The 21,718-nt window shown below is 35.8% G+C and overlaps 1 protein-coding gene across 1 annotated transcript; it reads left to right on the top strand.

Annotated features, from left to right (window-relative positions):
- The first annotated feature begins 19,877 nt into the window (after positions 1–19,877).
- LOC116588297 (40S ribosomal protein S17-like) lies at positions 19,878–20,216 on the top strand. Its single transcript, XM_032339190.1, has one exon. It carries the CDS (start codon positions 19,878–19,880, stop codon positions 20,214–20,216), a length of 339 nt encoding a protein of 112 aa, XP_032195081.1.
- Positions 20,217–21,718: the final 1,502 nt, after the last annotated feature.

Raw genomic sequence — 21,718 nt, 5'->3', positions numbered from 1 at the left:
ACAATAACATGATTTAATAGCAGGATTATACAGATGAATACAGAAATTTTCATGCACCAGAAATGAGTATTTTGCTGTGTTCTACATATGAATAATGTATGCTCAATAAGTATATATTAAAGAAAATTGTGAGCAGAAATTGATCCAACACTTGCATTTCTCTGAGTCCCACTGGGTAACTCTTCATTGCTGCAATTAAAGCAAACATTAAAACCCACGCTTGATTAATGTGAAAACAAAAATGTTCTGTTAATAAAAGTAACCATTGGAGCCATTGATCACATGGATGTATAGATCACAGAGGGTGATCTCAGGACTGGAAGGGGTGGGTGTTATAAATATGAAGAAGGCTAAAGCTATTTTAAGAATTCCTTTGTCACACACACACACAAACATACACACTTGCCACACTTGCACTGTTGGGTTTTGTGAGCAAGGGACATAAGAATATAAAAGGGAGTTAAGGTGCCTGGGTTGCTCAGTTTGTTAAGCATCTGACTCTTGTTTTCTGAGTAGTCAGGATCAGGGATTTGAGCCCTGCATTGGGCTCTGCCATCAGCAGGAAGTCTGCCTGAAGACTCTCTCCTTCTGCCCTTCTCCCTAATCTCTCCCCCACCTCTAAAATAAATAAATAAATCTTAAAAAAAAAAAAGTGAAATTCCAAGGCCAATGTAGCCCAAGAATGGCTGTATAGAAGAGTTGGAGATGTTAGCCAGGGAAAAGGCAAAACTGTTCTATAGATTAAGGGAATATATATAATAAAGCATGTTCATTGGGCAATTTCTTTACAGACATTTATTTGCATTGTTCAAATGGTTAGGGCTTTATATGGGGTGAAGAAGAGCTTAATGATTTCAAAGACAAAGCCATATATTACTATTCTGTTTAAAATTTGAGGAATTTAGGGGGATTTGTGAGGCTAACTATATGTAATCTTGGCAACTCTTTTTCAGTTAATTAACAGTGCATGCTTTGTACAATTTTTGAAGAAAGAATGAAGGATAAATTTGTGATTTATAAGGGATAAATACCTATTTAATGTTTATAGGTTTAAATTTTTAAGTTAAGGTTTTATTTTTTTATTTTTAAAAGTATTTTACTTATTTATTTGACAGAGAGAGAGATCACAAGTAGGCAGAGAGGCAGTCAGAGAGAGAGGGGGAAGCAGGCTCCCTGCTGAGCAGAGAGCCCAGGACCCTGGGATCATGACCTGAGCTGAAGGCAGAGGCTTAACCCACTCAGCCACCCAGGTGCCCCTAAGTTGAGGTTTTAAATTTTGTCTTGATTCTCTAGAACATTTTTAGAAAAAAGGCAACATAAGAATCATAATGGCAACTTTTAAAAATGATATCTAGGTTTTACTTTTGTCCCTAGAAGACTAGTGAGAGGGGGTGAAAAGAAGAAGTCTTAAAACAGAGAGGGGGATTCAGAGCAACCACGAAGTCTTCCATCATCCACAAGCAATGGCATTTTTCATTCTTCCTTTCCAATTATTTAAATTTTTATTTCCTGCTATCATGTCAATGTTCAGGCCAGGAACCTAGTACAGTGTTGGGGGGCGGGGGGAAGTAGTGATGGCAGCATTCTCTAAATTGTTCCAGTCTTAAGATAATGTCTTTAAGAATTTGTAATTCATAATGGACTGTGATTTAGCTGTAAATTATTTGTAAATGACGTTAACTTCTTCATGTTAAGAAGGTTTCCTTTTATTCCTCATTTGCTAAGACTTTTAATAACTATATACGTATTTTCTCTGTTAATCTTTTAATATGTTGTGGAGGTTTAAGGGGATAGGAGAAGAATAAATTAAACAAGATGGGATTGGGAGGGAGACAAACCATAAGTGACTCTAATTATCACAGAACAAACTGAGGGTTCCTGGGAGAAGGGGGGTTGGGAAAAGGGGGGTGGGGTTATGGACATTGGGGAGGGTTTGTGCTATGGTGAGCGCTGTGCAGTGTGTAAACTTGGCGATTCACAGACCTGTACCCCTGGGGATAAATATATATTATATGTTTATAAAAAAAAATAAACAAATTAAAAAAAAAAAAAAAGAAGATACTTACCTTCAAAGTGCTTATTCAGATATGTATAAGTACTTACTGTGGGTCGGATACTATTCAAGGGGATGAAGCCATAAGAATGTAAAAAACTGACAAGACCTCATAGACCTTATATTCTGAGAGGGGAAACAGATAAACAAATAGCAAGTACATTTGTAGTAGGTCAATGGAGTTGGGTTCTTATAGAGAAGAATAGCAGAGATCGCTGTTCTGGGTGGGTGGTTGCCATTTTATATAAGGGGATCATGAAGACCCCATGGTTAGGCACCTTGCAAATGAGGGTTCTAAGAAAGCTGAGGAGACAAGCTTTATGCAGAGCTGGGAGAAGATATTCCATACATAAGGAAGTGAGGATGAAGAGTTTTTAAAAAAATTGATGCCGTTTATACATTTAATATGATTGTCATTGTAGCAATAATGGACACCTCTATCATGTTATGTAATTAGCATTTCTTCTTAGGGCTTGGAATAATTAAATTCTAATCCCTTGGCAAGTTTGATGAATTTAATACAATATTGCTGTCTATATTCACGATACTGTGCATTAGATCTCTAGAACTTATTTACGTGCTACTCGTTGCGAATTGTATCCTTCAAGAACATCTGTTCTATACCCCACCTCCTATACCCTGGTAACCAGATTTTATACCTTGTTTTAACAAGCTGGCTTTTTTAGATTCCACATATAGGTAATATTATAAAATATTTGTCTTTCTCTGATTTAACTTAACATGATGTCCCTGGCATCCATCCACGTTGTCACTAGAGTATGAAGATTGTAAGTAAAAATAAAACATGGCCTATTTTAATAGCATGCACCAATAATATATAAGTATGCCTGCTCACAGATATGTTGTTAAAGACCGATCCTTTATTCAGGCACTGGTGAAATGGGCTTTCTTAGAGAATTCTATTCTAATTCTGTCTAGGTCTTTTTTTTTTTTTAAATTAATTTTTAATTTTTTATAAACATATATTTTTATCCCCAGGGGTAGAGGTCTGTGAATCACCAGGTTTACACACTTCACAGCACTCACCAAAACACATACCCTCCCCAATGTCCATAATCCCACCCCCTTCTCCCAAACCCCCTCCCCCCAGCAACCCTCAGTTTGTTTTGTGAGATTAAGAGTCTAGGTCTTTTTTTTAATTCATGGAACCAATTCTTTGTTACCCACTGATTTTCTTATTGTAATTGTTACCATTTTGAGTACTTACTCCATGCTGAATCTGGTGTTAAATGATTTATACACATATGTTATTTAATGATTTTCTCAGTCTTTAAGACTAAGATTCATCAAAGTTAAGTTGTCCAATAGCAAAGTGAGTGGCTGAAGCAGAATGAGAACTTTGCTTCTTAAGTAGTTCCATACTCCAAACTAATTCACTAAAGCTCAGACTGAACTTGTGATTTTCTTGTATTTAGTATCATGGACAAATTGAAAAAGGTCTTTACATGTCTATAGTTGTTAAAAATTTAGTCTTTAGATAAACTTTATTAATTTCTGTAGTTACATGTTTCCTAAATTATATTCTTTGGAAAACTATTCCAAAAGATTTTAAGTAATTTTTATATGAAAATGTGATTCCATGGCCAGATAATTTTTTAGAAACACTAGTTTATATAATGATGAACACGCTATTTGAAAGCAAGCCTCCCAGAGTCTTTGAAATGATAATATGCATTGAACATCTCCATGAAGCACATGTCTTCAGACTATTTGATCATGGAAGGGCTGTTTGTGAAATACTTATTACTATCTCAATGACCTAGCTTATACAGAACACAGTTTTCGAGATGATGCTTAAGCTATTTTCAGTTTCAGAATGGACTACCCAGGTCCATTTGATAAAGGTGATTTACTATGTTTCTAGGAGAAAACACTCTGGTTATTGCTTACAGCAATAACCTTTTTTCCTACACTGCTTCAGTTTGAAAGAACTCCTGTAATTTGGATTTAGGTGGCAAAATATAACATCCAGGATGACTGACATCTATAAACTTTCCCTTCAAAATTTAGAAATACCTTAGCATTGACGTGTACTTTATGCTTTCAAATATCCATCTTTTTTACTCTTTCTTACTCATTTTTAGTAGCTGGGAATAAAGAAGGGATAACGATTTGTCCATGTTCTTCTTTATTATTTGTTGTTTCACTATTATTTTGTCTATCTCTGTGCAATTAAGTTCTTCTCAACCTGGTTCGATAGTCCTTGACAAACTTCAGGTCTGGCTATTCTGGTCCCAATGTATCCATCACAGTTTACTCTGAGAACAAACACTGTTATTTTGTTGTCTTGTAAATGAGTCTTCTGTTCTTTGGTGTTATCTGTTGGGGGTTTTGTGTAATTTAAGATGAGGAGAGAAGAAATACAGGAGAAATTTCCAAGATTTACTTAAATCCTTTTCTTGACTTCTACTTTTTAGAGGTCCCAGTTAGCTTGGGAAGTCTTAGTTTCAAAAACATCTTTTCATTCTGCAGTTTCTCCAACCACAGGGTCAGCAAAACATAAGCAAAACACGGTGGCCTTAATCATCATTCCATTTGTTTCACATTCTCTAGAGTTAGGAGTGCCTTAAGACTAATACTATTTGTTAGGGGGAAGTTGGCTCATTATTTCCAGGACAACTTCTACTTTCTTTTCTCTAGACTCTTCTTTGGGAAGTGAGACAGCTTCCACCCTTGGTTTTTCTCTGTGCGACTGTGGCATAGTTGTTTCATGGTCCCACACTGTGAGCCACTTTATAAGATAAACCTGGGTACAACATACTAGGGTCCAAGGGCTTGGGGAGATTCTCACAGATCCATCTATTTACTCTTGTACACATCTTCTGGGTGTAAACCCCACATTGTTTATTGGTAGGAAACCTCTGTTCATTCTACTCAATAAATACATGCAAATCCTGCCACTCTCTTTTCTCACTCGGATTTTAAAGGAGTGATTCATACTAAGATGGCACCTCAGAGCCATAAGGTAACCACAAGCTTACGCCTGTGTCTACAAATGGTAGCTATTGGCAGGACCCCAGTCCTGGTCCAAAGCAGCAGTCCCCTATTGGCCTCCTTTAGTCAGCAAGGATATGATCCTGGACTGTGGCAACTGGTCTTATTAACCAAAGCTCTCTTTGGCAGCAGCTTTCAACAGATCAGCTGACAGCTGAGTGCTCTCAATAGGAGAAGGCTAAAGAGTTAAAGAGCCCACAATTTTTTCAAAACATGTCCTCCAGGTTGTATCAGCAAAGCAGACCCATGCTGAATGCTACACTCTTTATCTTTCTGCTCAGTTCTCTTTCATTTGTAAAGATGTTGAGTTTTTGAGTTGGAGAAAAATGTCTCCAGGCTCAACTGCTTATTTTGTAGAGTGAAATATGGGCTTCAGAGAGTTGTTCTGAATACAGACATTACTTAGGAGATGGGGACACAGTGTATCCCCAGTTTACTGGTGGATAATGTAGGCGGGTTATACTCCGGCACTGGGTTATCTTGCTTTGCGACTTAGCCTGATGATCCTGAAGAAGCTGAAAAATGCTATGACAAAAATGAATAACTCTAACCATCTGTGACTTTCAAAAGCCCAAACTAAGGGGGGCCTGGGTGGCTGAACCAATTAAGCCTCTGCCTTTGCTTGGGTCATGATCCCAGGGTCCTGAGATCCAGTTCGACATTGGGCTCCCTGCTCAGTGGGGAGTCTGTTGCTCCCTCATGCTCTCTCTCTCTCAAATAAATAAAATCTTAAAAAAAAAAAAGAGCAAAAAGTAGGGTAGTTTTTTTGGCCATTGTTAATGAATTGTTAACTGATTACCATTTTTTTTTTTTTTTACTAAAAGTTAAACTCTTATTAAATGTTATATCCATTTAAGATATTTATTTAAGATATTTAAGATATTTAACATCTAAGATAATGTTTTAAGGTTTAATTCTTTGTCTCAAAAAAAAATTCAAAGACAGGGGCTCCTGGGTGGCTCAGTGGGTTAAAGCCTCTGCCTTTGGCTCAGGTCATGATCTCAGGGTTCTGGGATTGAGCTCCACATTGGGCTCTCTGCTCAGCAGGGAGCCTGCTTCCCCTTCTCTCTCTCTCTGCCTGCCTCTCTGCCTACTTGTGATCTCTGTCTGTCAAATAAATAAATAAAATCTTTTAAAAAATTCAAAGGTAATTTAAAATTTAAAGGGAACAAGATACCTGTCTAAAGAAGGGGAACTGGAGTATTCTGCTTAGAAATGACTCGGCTACTCTGAGATGCTCTTTGAAATATATTGCATAGATGGGGCAATAAATATTGACTGACTATTTATTGAAACAAAATTCACATAACAGTCACCATTTTAACTGTATTTAAGTGTACACTTTCATGGCTTTTAATATAATAGTGTGCGACTATCATCACAAATTCTAGAATTTTTCTTCCTTTCTTTGTTTTTTTTTTAAAGATTTATTTCATTTATTTTAGAGAGAGCTCAAGCAGGGTGGAGGGGCTGAGGGAGAGGAAGAGAGAGAGAGAGAGAGAGAGAGACAGAAGCAGACTCTGCTGAGCATGGAGCCTTGACCCAGGGCTTGATCTCATGACCCTGAGATTATGACCTGAGCTGAAATCAAGAGTTGGATTCTTAACCAACTGAGCTACCCAGGCACTCCTCTAGAACATTTCTGTCACTCAAGAAATAAACCCTATACCCAATTCCTCTCTCCCTCATCCTCTGGGAACTACAAATTTAGTTTTGTTTCTATGGATTTGCCTAATTTGGGCGTTCCATAAGTGGAATCATATAATATATAGCATTTTGTGTCTGGCTTCTACTTAACAGTATTATCAAATATCCATGTTGCAGTACGTGTCAGCACTTTATTACAAAGAGCTGAATAATACTCATTTTGTTTATTCATTCACCAATTGATGGACACTTGAGTTGTTTACACTTTTTCTTTTTTCTTTTTTTTACACTTTTTCTATTATGAATAATGTTGGCATGAATATTCAAGTACAAGTTTTTGTGTGAACACATGTTTTTAGCTCTCTTGGGTATGTACCTAGGAGTAGAATTGCTAGGTCGTATGGTAACTAACTTTTTGAAGAACTGTCGAATTCCACAGTGACCAGATACCATTTTTCATTCCCACCAGAATGTATGAGGATTCCAGTTTCTCCACAATCTCCCCAGCATTTGTTCTTCCCCCTTTTCTTTAAATTCTAACCATCCTGGACAGTATCTCATTGTGGTTTGGATTTGTACTTCCATAATAACTGAAACAATGATGAGTATATACTAGTTTTTAAGCTATATCTTTATGTGAAATGAAGCAAAAATGTAATTGACCAGAAAATTCAAACAGTATATATAAATTAACATGATGATGAAACCATCATGTCAACGTACTGCAATTTAAAATCTGTGACATTCACGTGTATATTTCCTTTAGATTTTCAATTACATGCATGTATAGCACATATGAAAATAGTCTCATGGAAAACTGAAGTGGGCCTTATTATCTGGGATTCTCAGCTGACTACAACACACACCTGAACTGTTTCTGAGGAGAAACAGATCTTTCAGGAGTTGTTAGAAGCCATCTGAATATTAAATGGAAGAAGTGTTCCAGGTATAAAAAGTAAACTGGTTGATTGCTTTCACGATCTCCAACCTCCCAATTATGAACCATGTTTTTCTTCTCTAGTGCCCCATTTCTCCACCTTCTCATGAGATATTTAAACATCTAGTGTCCCTGGTTTCTCCAGTTTTTTTCTTTCTGAACTTAGCTTTCTTAAAAGAATCTTACCGCTTTTATCTACATGTTAAAGTGAATGTCATCCGATGTGCTACAATTGCAAGAACAAAGGAGTCAGGATTAGTAAAATCGTCTAGTTTTCTGCTAGACTTAAGTGGACCCCAATACCCATGCTTGTATTCTTAGTGTTCTTTATATTGTTTTTCTCTCTCCTATTCCTGACTGTGGTCAACAGTCACCTGACTTTTCTTTCTGTTCAGAGTGTAACTGTCCACTTTCAAATATGGGCCCTTTAGTCTAAAAACCTGTTGAAAGGGTGTTTAAAATAATAGCCAGTAGTTGTTGAGTGGTTTCCTTTATAAGATTACTTTAGGGCTTTAGAGGATGGATTCTGTGATGACTGTTTTGACTGCTTAGTTATTTCTCCCTTTCTGTTACTAGGTTATTTTTGGATACATGACACCTGGTATTTGATTACAAATATTCCAATGGCCTTGGTTTCTAAAATCATCCCACTCTTGTAGACTTTCAACACTTCATACTCTTATGAAGCAGATATTTTAGATTATAAACCAGCAGAGTTTAATTAGGGAAATTTTCAGACAAAGCTAAGAGGCTCTGATGTCCCAGCAAAACATGCATTGTACTGCTACATGACTGATCTTATGTCTATTTTGAGTTCCAGAGCATAATGTTAATTAACTCTTTTAGCAGATGTTTGCTGACAGTTACTGTACTCTACTACCTCTCCTTTTTCAAAAGCAATTATAGATTCTGCGTTGTGCTCTTAAATTAATAACACACTTGCCAGATCTAATAGAAGAGGTGTTCTTACTTTTTAACACACTCACCCCACAAGATGCATCTGAGTTGTGATAAGTGTTACTTTGGGGCTTAGATTAATACGTTTTCCTATCTTTGTGCTTACTTACTTACAATTGCCATTACAAAATAGAATATGAATGCCTTTTATTTTTCCTTACTCAGATATAAACCAAATATTAATATAAGTACTACTGTTTATCTTGGTTACCTTGTTCTACTGTCTCTTTGCTATGAACAGTCTATGTAGCCAATTTTGGCTAATAATTGATATAGAAAAACTATTTTAAGTATTATTATTTATAGTAAAGCTATTTTGTTTTATCCTGCATAAATACTACCTGGTATTTTGTTCCTGTTCTCCACCCTCTTATTCAAGAAACTACCAGCTTTTACTTGATGGAAAGAAATAATAATGATGATTTGACTCATTAGTTTGTCATCTAATGAATTCAGATAAAAATTATGAGTGGCGTAAATCATGTCTGAACAATTTAGAAGCTGTTATCTCCAAGACAAATAAAGTAAAATCCTTTGATAATAATTTAGGTTGTGTGGAGATGTTGCTATGAGTAACAGATTGGCACATGAAAATTTTATTTTCCCAGGGGTTACACCTCCTTCCATATTTCTACACATGTGTTTCTTTCTTCTCCTAATTCATCTGATTGCACGTGCAGTTTCAAACTGTGTATAGTTACTAATTCATATTTAATGACTGAAAGCTACATAGTACCAAGCACAGAGAGGCAGTGATGAACATCTAAAAGGTGTTCATCATCATCTAAAAGATGGAAGGTCTAAACAAAGAGTACAACTTGGAGGAGGCTTAGGAAACTGTAAAGTAAAAAAAAAAAAAAGTCAAAAAAAAAAAAAGGAAACTGTAAAGTCATGCAAAGAATAATGAACTTGAAGTGAAAAATAGATAAGGAAAGGTATCAGTCTAAAGAAATATTGTTATCAGGCAGAGAGACAGGGAAGTTCGAGGAGGTTGAAATGCCAAGGATGTATCCTGGATAAAGATGTATGTGATGGATGAGGAGAGAAAAAAGATATTCTCTTGCCTATGTTGCATGTCATTGACCTAAGTTGGTCACTGGTATCATTAACAGTGAAAATTACTTCTTAAGGGATTTTTTCCCCCCCAGATGTTTAGACTCGGAAATATATCTATTTTCTGTTTTGTTGTTTTCCTCCTCCGTTTGCATGTGAAATTTTATCTTCTAGGTTCTGTTTTCTTCACAAAGCTCTGACTTATTGGGAGGAAGATTTTCTTTTCTTTTTTTTCTAAAAGATTTTATTTATTTGACAGAGAGAGATCACAAGTAGGCAGAAAGGCAAGTAGAGAGAGAGAGAGAGAGAGAGAGAGGAGGAAGCAGGCTCCCTGCCAAGCAGAGAACCCGATGTGGGACTTAATCCCAGGACCCTGAGATCATGACCTGAGCTGAAGGCAGAGGTTTAACCCACCGAGCCACCCAAGTGCCCCTCACAAGATTTTCTTTTTAAAAAAGTTTTGATATTAAGTGATACTTGGGTGGCTCAGTCAGTTAAGCATCTGCCTTTAGCTCGGGTCATGATCCCAGGATCCTGGAATTGAGTCCTGCATCAGGCTCCTTTCTCAGCAGGGAGCCTGCTTCTCCCTCTGTCTGCCACTCCCCCTGCTTGTGCTCTCTCTCTCTTTCTGATGAATAAATAAATAAAATCTTTTAAAAAGTTTAAATATTAAGAAAAAATAAATAATGAAACAAACTTACTAAATATTAGGATAGTATTTTTTCAAAATACAAAAATGTAATCTAATATTGTGAAGCTGGTATAAATAGATGTATCAGATATCAATTAGGTTCTTCACTTTTGCTGAAATGACATCATCCTCTAAATCTATACCACTGATTGTAACTGGTAGAGCTAAGGATATCTATAAGTGTTCATTAAAGTTTTAGGAACACAGTACATTATAGTGGTGAAAACATATATTTGGCATTAGACAGGCTTCAGTTCAAATTGTGACTTGGTCACTCTTTGTCTTTATAACACTGGGACCATTACTTAATTCCTTTGAGCCTCCATTTCCTACTCTGTAAAATAAATATATTTGTAAAGCATACACAGTTCCCTCTGTACAGTAGCTATTCATCAAAGTGTGTATTATGATGACTGTTATCATCCTGTTTTTCCTCCTCTGTTATTTAAAAATCATTAGTAATTCTTTTAATTTGACACTTTCTTTTCATTCATGTACCATTTATCAGGGTTTTTGATGAACGAGATTCATCAATTCTAGAACCATAGGACAGAAAAAGACCTTAAATGGCCACCACATGCATCCCTGTTTCAAAACAATGGAATATCTCTGGATGATTTAAGACCAAAAAGAATTTGTTTCTTTGAATAATTTAAGAACAGAATAGTTATGATCTTTTGGTAATGCCATGTAAGATATTCTTTATGTGTAGTCTAGGTCTCTTTTAATTCAATCAATCCATTTAAAAGGAAAAGTGTCTACTCCTGTTTATATAAAAATTCCTGCCTAAGTTGTAAATCCTTTATGATTGACTGAGGCCTGGCTGAATGTCCTTTACATTTCTTATAGCTGGTTCTTTTTTTTTTTTTTTTTAAAGATTTTATTTATTTATTTGACAGGCAGAGATTACAAGTAGGCTGAGAGGCAGGCAGAGAGAGAGAAGGAGGAAGCAGGCTCCCTGCCGAGTAGAGAGCCCGATGCGGGGCTCGATCCCAGGACCCTGGGATCATGACCTGAGCAGAAGGCAGAGGCTTTAACCCACTGAGCCACCCAGGCACACCTCTTATAGCTGGTTCTTATAGCTGACCCTCTTATGTAAGGGGTCACAAAAGATCACTGTTCATGCCATAACAACGAGGAGAAAACTAAATTGAGTAAACTAAAAAATAGATTTTCTTTAAAGCCATAAACAAGCAATGAATCCCATTGAATTTTCAATGATTATGAGTGTGATATCGTGGCAGATTGGTATCCCATGGAGAGGCAAACACAGAACTTATCCACCCCACCCTCCAATATTCTTCTACAGGAATTTTGCTGAATAAACAGCGGCATGGAAACTTAGGAGCTAGGCTAGAAAACAGGAAATTTCATGAAGTACTTAGGTCCCAAATCCCTGTAGAAGGGTACACTTAATTCTACCCTTAAGACACTTGAAAATAGAAGTGAACTAAAACCAGTTGAAGTAGAAAATCAGCACCAGCCCCTCTAGATGTCTGCCAAAGAGGAGCTGTTTCTATGGAAAACATCACCTATTTCAGTCTTGACTATTGTTTCTTACACAATGACAGATGAAAAAATAAAAACTAAGAAACATGAAAAGAAGCAGGAAATATGGTTCATAATAAATATAAAAAAATAAGAGATTTTGGAATTAGTACAAAAGGACTTTGAAATAATATATTAAATGTGTTTAAAAAATAGGAAAAAAGGTGGCCAAAATGGATGAAAAGATGAAAGATGTCAACAGAGAAAAGGAAACTTTTAAAAAAGAACCAAATGTAAGTTTTGAACAGAAAACTACAATATTTGAAATGAAAAATATTCAATGGGATTAACAGCAGATTGGACAGAAAAGAACACAGAATTAGTGAGCTAGAAAATATGTCAGGAGAAATTATCCAAACTGAGGTAAAGAAAGAAAATAATAATTTAAAAAACAACAGAAGAGAGTATCAAACCTCCAGGACAAAATCAAATGGTCCTTCATAAAATTAGAGTTCCAGAATGAGAAGGGTGAGTGGGACACGTATTTGAGAAATAATGGCCAAGAATACTCAAATTGATTAAAACTACTACTTCACAGATTCAAAAAGCTCAGTGAGCCACAATCTGGGTAAATGCAAAGAATCCACACAGAGACATAGTGACCTTGCTGAAAACCAAAGATAAAGGGAAAAATTATGAAGTAACCAGAGGGAAAAGGCGCAATACATTCAGATGAACAAGATAAGAATAAAGACAACTTGTAATCAGAAACAAGAGAAGCCAGAAAATAATGGGAGAACATCTTTAAAGTGGTGAAAAAGAGAAAACCTACTATAACTTAGAATTCTATACCCAGCAGAAACAGTCTTCAAAAATGAAGGTTAATTTAAGACTTTTTTCAGACATACAAAAGCTGAGAGAACCTACCACCAGCAGTTTATAGTGTATATAGAGTCGACCCTTGAACAATATGGGGGTTAAGGGCACTGACCTCTTGCATAGTCAAAAATATCTGTCTAGGGTAGCCTGGGTGGCTTAGGGAGTTAAAGCCTCTGCCTTCAGCTCAGGTCATGATCCCAGGGTCCTGGGATTGAGCCCCGCATCAGGCTCTCTGCTCAGCGGGGAGCCTGCTTCCTTCTCTCTCTGCCTGTTTCTCTGCCTACTTGTGATCTCTGTCTGTCAAATGAATAAATAAAATATTAAAAAAAAATCTGTGTAGAACTTTTGATTACCCTAAAATTTTAACTACTAATAGCCTACTGTTGATGGGAGACTTACCAATAACATAAGCATTCAATTAACCTATATTTTGTATGTTATATGTATTATATGCTATATTCTTACAATAAAGTAAGCTAGAGAAAAGAAAATGTTGTTAAGAAATCACAAGGAAAAGTACATTTATAGTACTGCATAAAGTCTGCATATAAGTTGATCTAAGCAGTCCAAACCTGTGTTGTTCAAGGGTCAACTGTAATACTAAGGGAAGTTCTTTATGCCAGAAAAAAAAAAAGTTCCCAGGTAGAAGTCAGATATCTATAATAAGGAATAACATATACAGGAAAAATAAATATATGGTAAGTAAAGATTACCTAAAATATTTCTTTAAAAGACAATTGATTATCTAAAGCAAATATGATTACAAAGAATCATAAGATTTATAATTTATTTAGATGTAAAATGTATGAGAATAATATCACAAAGGATGGAATAAGGCGAATGGAATCATACTGTTGTTACCGTAGGTTGTTACATTATTTATGAAGTGATATAATATCAATTCAAGGTGTTCTGTGATAAATTAAGGATGCATATTGTAATCACTGCAGAAACTACCTAAAGAATAATGCAAAGTCACATCATAGCTAAAAAAATTTAGAAAATATGAAGTGTAATACAAAACAAAAATATTGGAAACATTTCTCTCAAAGGATGTCAGGAAGGGATAACGAAAAATATCTGATAAGGCCAATGAGAAGCAAATAGAAAGATGATAGGTTTAAACCCAGTTATCTTAGTAATTTCGTTAAATATAAATGGACTAAATGATCCAGTTAAGTGGCAAAGAAAGTCAGATTATGGAGATAGTTTATAAAAACAAGTTCCAAATACATGTGATTTACTAGAGACGTATCCTAAATATAAGGACACAGCTAAATTGAAAATAAAGGGATAGAAGAAAATATGATGTTAACATAAATCATAGAAAACTGTTGTGACTGTATTACTACCAAACTATATATATTTCAAAGTAAACAGATGAAGGCGAAGAGAGATCATAGATGAAACTGAATGTTTTATAGTCATGAAACCATCAATTCATCATGAAGACATCACAGTTTTATTTTGAATGTGCACTAATAGCGAACCTTCAAAATTTCACAAACGTCCTTACTGTTCCTTCTTTCATAGGCTCCTTCTAGTAGTTCTGTGATCTTAGAGTGCTAATTTAACCATCACTGTCACCTGGGCTCATGCCTCTGTGGTGTACAATAGTATTATCCAGACAGGAAAAGTCTTATTTGATAGATACCTGTTTATCTTTTGGTTTATTCCCTCATGAAGGCATCTATTGCACTGATACAGAGTCTACCAGGAATTAGAAACCTGGTTTCAAGCTGTGGTACTGCTGGTAACATCAGACCAGTCACTCAAATCACGTTGAGCCTCAGTTTCCTCATGGGGAATGGGGATGGAAATACTTGCTTTGCCTAATGTGTAGACTTATTAGGAAGCTTAAATGAGAAAACACATGTAGTGCTGGATGTATAAGAGACACTGTTGTGAACACAATAGTGGGCTTGCTTTTTAGCACCTGCCTAATCCTGGCTGATGTGCAGCTGCTGGCCCCCAGGTGCCTTTTCCTTATTTAACAGTTTAGTCTATTTTTATTCTGAGTCTTTTACAGACAGAACTGAAGGAGACTGGTAAACCTCTATGAGGAAGCTCAGAAGGTTCTGCCCTTAATTTTGTACCTCTTTGATTTACCCAAGAGGGTAATTTGAAGATTCTAAACAGGATAATTAAACCAGGGGGCAAGTTCTATTCTGAGCTCTGGTTAAAGACTTTACAAAGAGACAATCAAAAATGTTTAATGTAAAGATTAAAAATTTTGACTAAATTAAAAAAAAAATTTAAACCTGAAAGTGGTTTTCCATTTAGTTTTGTTTTTGGAGTGAAACTGATTTCTGTATGTAAAAGGAATAGAACTGTTTTTGTGTGGATTGTCTTTTACGGAAGTATATTTTTTAGTGATAAAATTTTTCTGGAATGAGATGAGGTTACCAGAATAGGTTTCCTTGGCATGTGAGAAAATTATAGGACTATGTGAAATTACAGTTTTAAGATTTGGGAAGTTTGAAATTAATTACTTTATCTGCATTATACATTAAGGGATTGCTAATTAAGGTAGACTTCTTGAAATAATTAACCAAATATAAATGTTATTTTAAAGTTATTTAGTTATCTAAAACTCACACAAACAATATCTCTAAATCATGTCAAATTTTAAAAATAAATCTCTAATAAGAGTAATAGTACTTGAAAAGATCTCTTAGTCTTCAAGAATAGCACTAGTTGTAATACAATTGTTACAATAAGCATGAGAAAATTGTGGGGCACCTATGTGGCTCATTTGGTTAAGCATCAGCCTTGGGCTCAGGTTGTATCCCAGGACCCTGGGATTGAGCCCCACATCCGGCTCTCTGCTCAGCAAGGAGCCTACTTCTTCCTCACTCACCTGCTGTGCTCTCCCTTGCTATCTCTCGCTCTCTCAAATAAAAAAGTAAAATCTTTTAAAAAAGAAAACCATGAGAAAATTGTATCAATCTCCTAGATATTTATTGTATCCCAAACATTAATATTGTGTTTCATGATATTTTGTACATGAACACATATGCTATAAACACAAGAGGTTTCTTCAGTATTTGAAGCAAAAACATTGCTTCCCACATACCTGTATGAATCGCTGTATGCTTTATGTTCTGTTAAAAACAAACATGACTAGGAAGAGGACTTCATTGTTTAAATCTTGATTATGACTCTGCAGTAGCTCATTTGTTTGTTATATTCTTTAATACAGGGTAGGCCAATTTGACGCTTACAAGATAACAGAATAATTTCCTGTTATGAATGCATTTCTTAATAGTAACCTGAAAGAAATATAGGAAACTTTGTAAGAAGGTAATAAAGAAAAATGGTAAAGACATAGAAGAAAATGCTCTTGGCTCCAGGAGGCAGAGAGAGTGACAAGGTCAGCTTATAGTGATAAAGAAGGATCAGAGTTCTATAGGTATGATTTCAGGAAAGTACATCTAACTTGGACCCTTAGTTTCCTCATCTGTAAAGTGGGGATAATAATACCTGCCTGATAGTATTATTATGATGATGATACCAGATTATGTTTGTAAATAATTTAATGCAGTGCTAGGACAGGTACATAGCAAACATACACTAGATTCAATTACTAAAGTGAAAATTAAGCTTTCTACTGAAATGGGGTTTAAGAAGTTCTGTCATTTCCATCTTGATTTACTTAATCTCTCTATCTAAATAATTCAGTCTAGATCAGCAGATTATCTTTGGGAAACCTTTATTGAGAAAGTCATTTCTCTGTCACATCATCCATTAACATAATGTTGCAGCTCTGGCTTATTCAGTGAGGCTTTGTTACATAAAAATGGAGCTATTGATATTATTGACTATTAATGAATACTTATTCCATATTATAACTTACTGTTTCCACAAAATATAATCTATTTTAATAACTGAGATGAACCACGATTTTTTAAAACAAGAAATGAGTTTCTATATTCAATTTCTTAAACTAACTGAGCACTCAGCATATAGCTTTAATTAAGTTATTTGCCTAGAGGCCAATCAATAATTAATTCCCCCATTCAAAGGCTATGACTTGGATGTTTCTCTTAAAGCATGCCAATTAAAAATAGAAAAGCCAAACTATAAAACAGATATATGTTTATTGACAAGTTAGAAGGTGTTGCCAGCCTTTCTTAACAAGCTCTTTGAAAATATTGCTTTATTTGAAAAGAAACCTTAATTCCCCTTGATCATGGCACTTAAGTCTTAGCATTATATTCCTGCTCAGTAATACATACTCAGCTCATGGTGATTAATTCCCTCATAGCTTGTGGTGATTAGGGAGAATCATAATAGACCATAAACTTGGTATGAGCTGACCAAGGTAGAAAGAATAGCTTTGAATTATTCTTATTAAATTAACCCATATGTTTTAGAAAACTAGTGATAAGCTGGTTGCCCTGAAGTGTCTACTACTATAAAATGATAAGTTTTAACACACTTTACTAACAACTTTGAAACGGAGTTTTGAGAGAAAGGAAACTATGAATTTATCTAAAATATAAGGCTAACGATTATAATCCCACTTGCTCACTGTGTTCTAGCACCATGGGCTTCCTGGCTGATCTTACACAAGCCTGAAGCTTTGCATTTGCTGTGGCCTCTGCCTGGCATGCTCTTCCCTTGGATATTTGCCTCACTTCTTCACTTTGCTCAATGTCATTTTCTCAGAGTTGCTTAATCTGATCCCTCCCATGTAAAATTACACACTACAGTGTTCTTAATTTCCTTTTATCTGCTCTGTTTCTCTCTACCATGCTAAACTAGTCATCTTCCAATGTACTATATATCTTAACATTTGTTCATTGTAAACTCCATCAAATGTAGACTCCAGGAAGCCAGCGAGTTTTATTTGCTCTACTCGTGCTGTATTGCCAGTACCTAAAATATTGTCAAATAGCTAGTGAAAACTGGATAAATATTTGTTGAATGAATAGATGAATCAATAAATGTAGAAGTAAATAGAGAGGATTCAACATACTAGCTTAAGCACCTAGATACTCCTATCACTTTCTAGCTTGTGTTCTATATCATTTTTAAGTCCTCACAAAACTCTGGTCTTTTGTTTATAAAATTTTCCCACTCTCTGAAGTCTACAACATGTAATTTGGCTTTTAATTGTAGTCTGCCTTATTCCTAAGTAATTTCATATATGTGTTTTTACCCTCTTTGAGGTCATAATATTTTTAGACGAGGATGTCGTACATTCCCTTTTGTGTTATGCTTGATAACCTCTGGTCTCTTTATCTAATAGAACTGCCATTTCCATGGTATCTCTTTCCACCTAATATTTCACACTCACTTATAATCTAACAAACAAAAAGTCAACAACTCAGTCATAAAAATGAAATAGACAATTCTTGATGCCCAAATTTTGGAAGTCTGATAAAATGAAAATGTATCATCATTTCTGGAAAGAGATCAAAGCACCTATTTTTTAATTTTATGAAACCAACCAGCAGAGGGAGCAAGAGAGATATTTAAGTGTGTTCCTGTTTCTTCTTGCAGACCTTCTACTATGGTTGCTGTCTAGACCTTGGCTGTATTTTTAATATATATTCCCCCTAATCCCCAGGAAGAAATTCTGCTGGATAATCACCACATACCTGTGAAGTCAGTTCTAAGAGATTCTACTTGCACAATTTCTTTCTTCAATCTCGAGTCCCATGAAAACCTCAAAAGCTACCATGTGACAAACCAGGAATACAATTTTAGGCCCTCAAAACTCTATCTAGGTAGAGCAGGAATTAGGGCAAAGACATTTTGAATGAATAAAATAATGAGCTTTCTAGCTATTATGATAAATGGCATTAATGAATTTCTTCTGTGTTCTGGCTTATCTAAAATATTTTGAGAGTTTTTCACCATACTCTAATGGAGATTTTACTACATTCATAGTAAAATTGTATTTTTTATATGATCAGGAAATAACAAAGAGGAGGTTCCTTTGAAAAGAATTCTTTATATTCTTTTATATGTATATGTGTGTGAATAGTGCATATATACTATATATGATATATTTCTACATTCCCATAAAAATATCTCTTAAAACATTATAGATCAAAAGAGTTTCTCATTATCCTGGATATTTTGGTTTAGATAATTCTGTTAAACATAATCATGAAGATGGCCAAAGACTTGTGTGTGGTTTACAGTGTCCACTGCAAAAGCTTTAAGAATGTCATACTTGCATTATTTGAATGAGTTCAATAGATATATATATCTTCATTAAATATATATATATATTATATTTACATATGTATATAAATATGTTATATATATATAAAATATATATTTTTAAAAATTTATTTTAGAGAGAACACACAAGGGGTAGAGGAGAGGGAGAAGGTAGAGAAACTGGGCAGGGGGCCTGAAATGTGAAGTGTAGCTGGATCCACAACCCTGAGGTCATAACCTGAGCCAAAATCAAAAGCCGGACACTGAAGCAACTGAGCCACGCAGGTGCCCCTTTGATGAAGTTATGTTAAAGTACAGCCACAAGAAGGAAGAAGCAAAAAAGAAGAAAAACCTGTGATAATGCAAAGCTAATATGAATTTAATATGAATCATTTTATTCATCTCCTGAAGAATATCAAAAGGGAAAAGAAGTATTATAGGGCATTTCATTTCCTTTTAATTATTTTTATTAACATATAATGTATTATTTGCTCCAAGAGTACAGGTCTGTGAATCATCAGGCTTACACATGTCACAGCATTTTGTTTTTAAGGGAATGTCATTATAACTAATATCATTCATGTAGTTTCTTTTGTGTTGAGGATGTATAAACTCTTACAGCAGTAAAATGTATCACAGACTTTGGGAATTTCCAGATATCATGGCATGGTGGACATCTTTATCACTCCTGTAATTCTTGACTTTAGGTAGAGTTACATCTGACTGAGTTATTTGAGTTGATCTCCAAACACATATGAAGCTCCCCCCCCCCCTTTTTAAAGTTTTTATTTATTCGAGAGAGAGAGAGCACGAGAGGGTAAAGAGCAGAGGTAGAAGCAGACTCCCCACTGAGTAAGGAGCTCGATGCGGGACTCCATCCCAGGACTCCAGCATCATGACCTGAGCGGAAGACAGAGGCTTAACTGACTGGGCCACCCAAGTGCCCTCATGGGGATCTCTTTTGCCGGGAATGCATCAGTATGGGCTACATTTGCACCAAAACCATGAGGAAGGTGGTGCGGGTCATCACGGAGAAGTACTACAGTTGCCTGAGCAATGACTTCCACACCAACAACACTGTGTGTGGGGACATCGCTGTAATTCCCAGCAAGAAACTCTGCAGCAAGATAGCAGGCTGGCTCACGCATCTGATGGGCGGGAATCAGGGAGGTCTGGTGAGAGGTATCTGCATCAAACTGCAGGAGGAGAGAGGAAGAAAAGATAATTATGTCCCTGAAGTCTCAGTCCTGGAGCCGGAGATCATCGCGGTGGATCCTGACGCGAAAGAACCATGGAGGCCTTTCTTTGGCATTCTGTGAAAACTGTAGGTCTCTCAGCCTGCAACTGGGATGAATTTCAAAACACCACGTGGAGTTGTTTGAATCATTCGGCTGTGCTGCAATATCTTCCATAAACCCTGGAAAAAAAATTCATATAGAGATTCCCCTGACTAAGGGTAATGAGATTATTTTTATGAGGAGTAGATTGGATATGTGTATGTGTGTATGTCTGTGTGTATCTGTTTGACTGCTCAACAACAGAAATAACCTTCACATTTGCCTCCTCAAGGGAGGGACAAACATTCTAACTATTGTGAAAGTCTTTTTTTTTCCCTTGTTGTCTATTTCTGTCCTGTAGTGAATTAGTTTTTATTACCATGTGGTCATTCCTTGTGCTGGAGGCATAAACTGGGAGGGCCACTGGACCTCTGAGGGGGACACCTTGTCTGTCTCCTGGCTGGGTAGTTGGGTTGTGCAACTCATGGAAAGAACAGCATTACGGCTTGAGAAGAACACACCACTGAGTGTTTTGTAAGAACATCTAGGAGAGAAACAAACTAGTGTTGGCATTCATTTCATTAAAGACACTAATTAAAGCAAAGGTTGAACTACTCAAAGAAAAACAGCATCTTTTACTTTATCTTTTTTTTATTTTTTATTTATTTATTTTTTAAAAGATTTTATTTATTATTTTTTTTTAATTAATTTTTTATTTTTTTATAAACATGTATTTATTTTAAAGAGAGATCACCAGTAGGCAGAGAGGCAGGCAGAGAGAGGGGGAAGCAGGCTCCCTACTGAACAGAGATCCCAATGCAGGGCTCATCCCAAGACCCTGAGATCATGACGTGAGCTGAAGGCAGAGGTTTAACCCAGTGAGCCATCCAGGCACCCCTCATCTTTTACTGTAAAAGAATTTAAACCCCCAGATTTCTCTGTCTAATGCTTCTTGGTAATGCAGCTTAATGAAGCTCATTGTGTGATTTTTTTTTTTTTTTTTTTTGGTCCAGTGGGTATGGATGACATTTGAGCTTGTTGAATTGACTCAAAGATTGGGAAAATGTGCAGGAGAGGAGGTGGTCTGGTATGGTTCATTACCATACCAGGGAACTGGCTTGGACTTGCAGTCCAGAGATATCAGTTCTCAACCCAGTTTTATCATTCAGTAATTGCTTGTCCTTGGCTAATTCAACAAATTTGTTTTTTTTATCTGGTAAATGTCTTACCTCTTCTTATAGGATAAGGCAATCACATGGAGGAACCTAGCATGCTATAAACATATGAGCTACCTTTATAAAAATTATTTGTTGTTATGAAAAAATAGTCAAGTGGATGATTGTTATGGCTATGATCAAGGTGCATTTTTATTACACTCTAGAATATATAGCTTGGAAATGACAACACCCTACTAGGACTAAGCCAAAGTACTCTATCTTTGGGAGTAAGGTGAAAAAAATGTGGTATTCATTAGGACATTTGTGGTGATTAGGGAGATGACCTTAATAGGTTATCAAATTCACAGCCTCTCACACTGGACCAAA

The sequence above is a fragment of the Mustela erminea genome, chromosome 4 (genome assembly GCF_009829155.1).
Source record: "Mustela erminea isolate mMusErm1 chromosome 4, mMusErm1.Pri, whole genome shotgun sequence".
NCBI classification, from domain to species: domain Eukaryota; kingdom Metazoa; phylum Chordata; class Mammalia; order Carnivora; family Mustelidae; genus Mustela; species Mustela erminea.
This window is presented reverse-complemented; position numbering and strand designations above follow the sequence as displayed.

Excerpts from the sequence above, each read along its gene's own strand:
- LOC116588297 (XM_032339190.1), top strand. The coding sequence starts at position 19,878 with ATGGGCTACATTTGCACCAAAACCATGAGGAAGGTGGTGCGGGTCATC.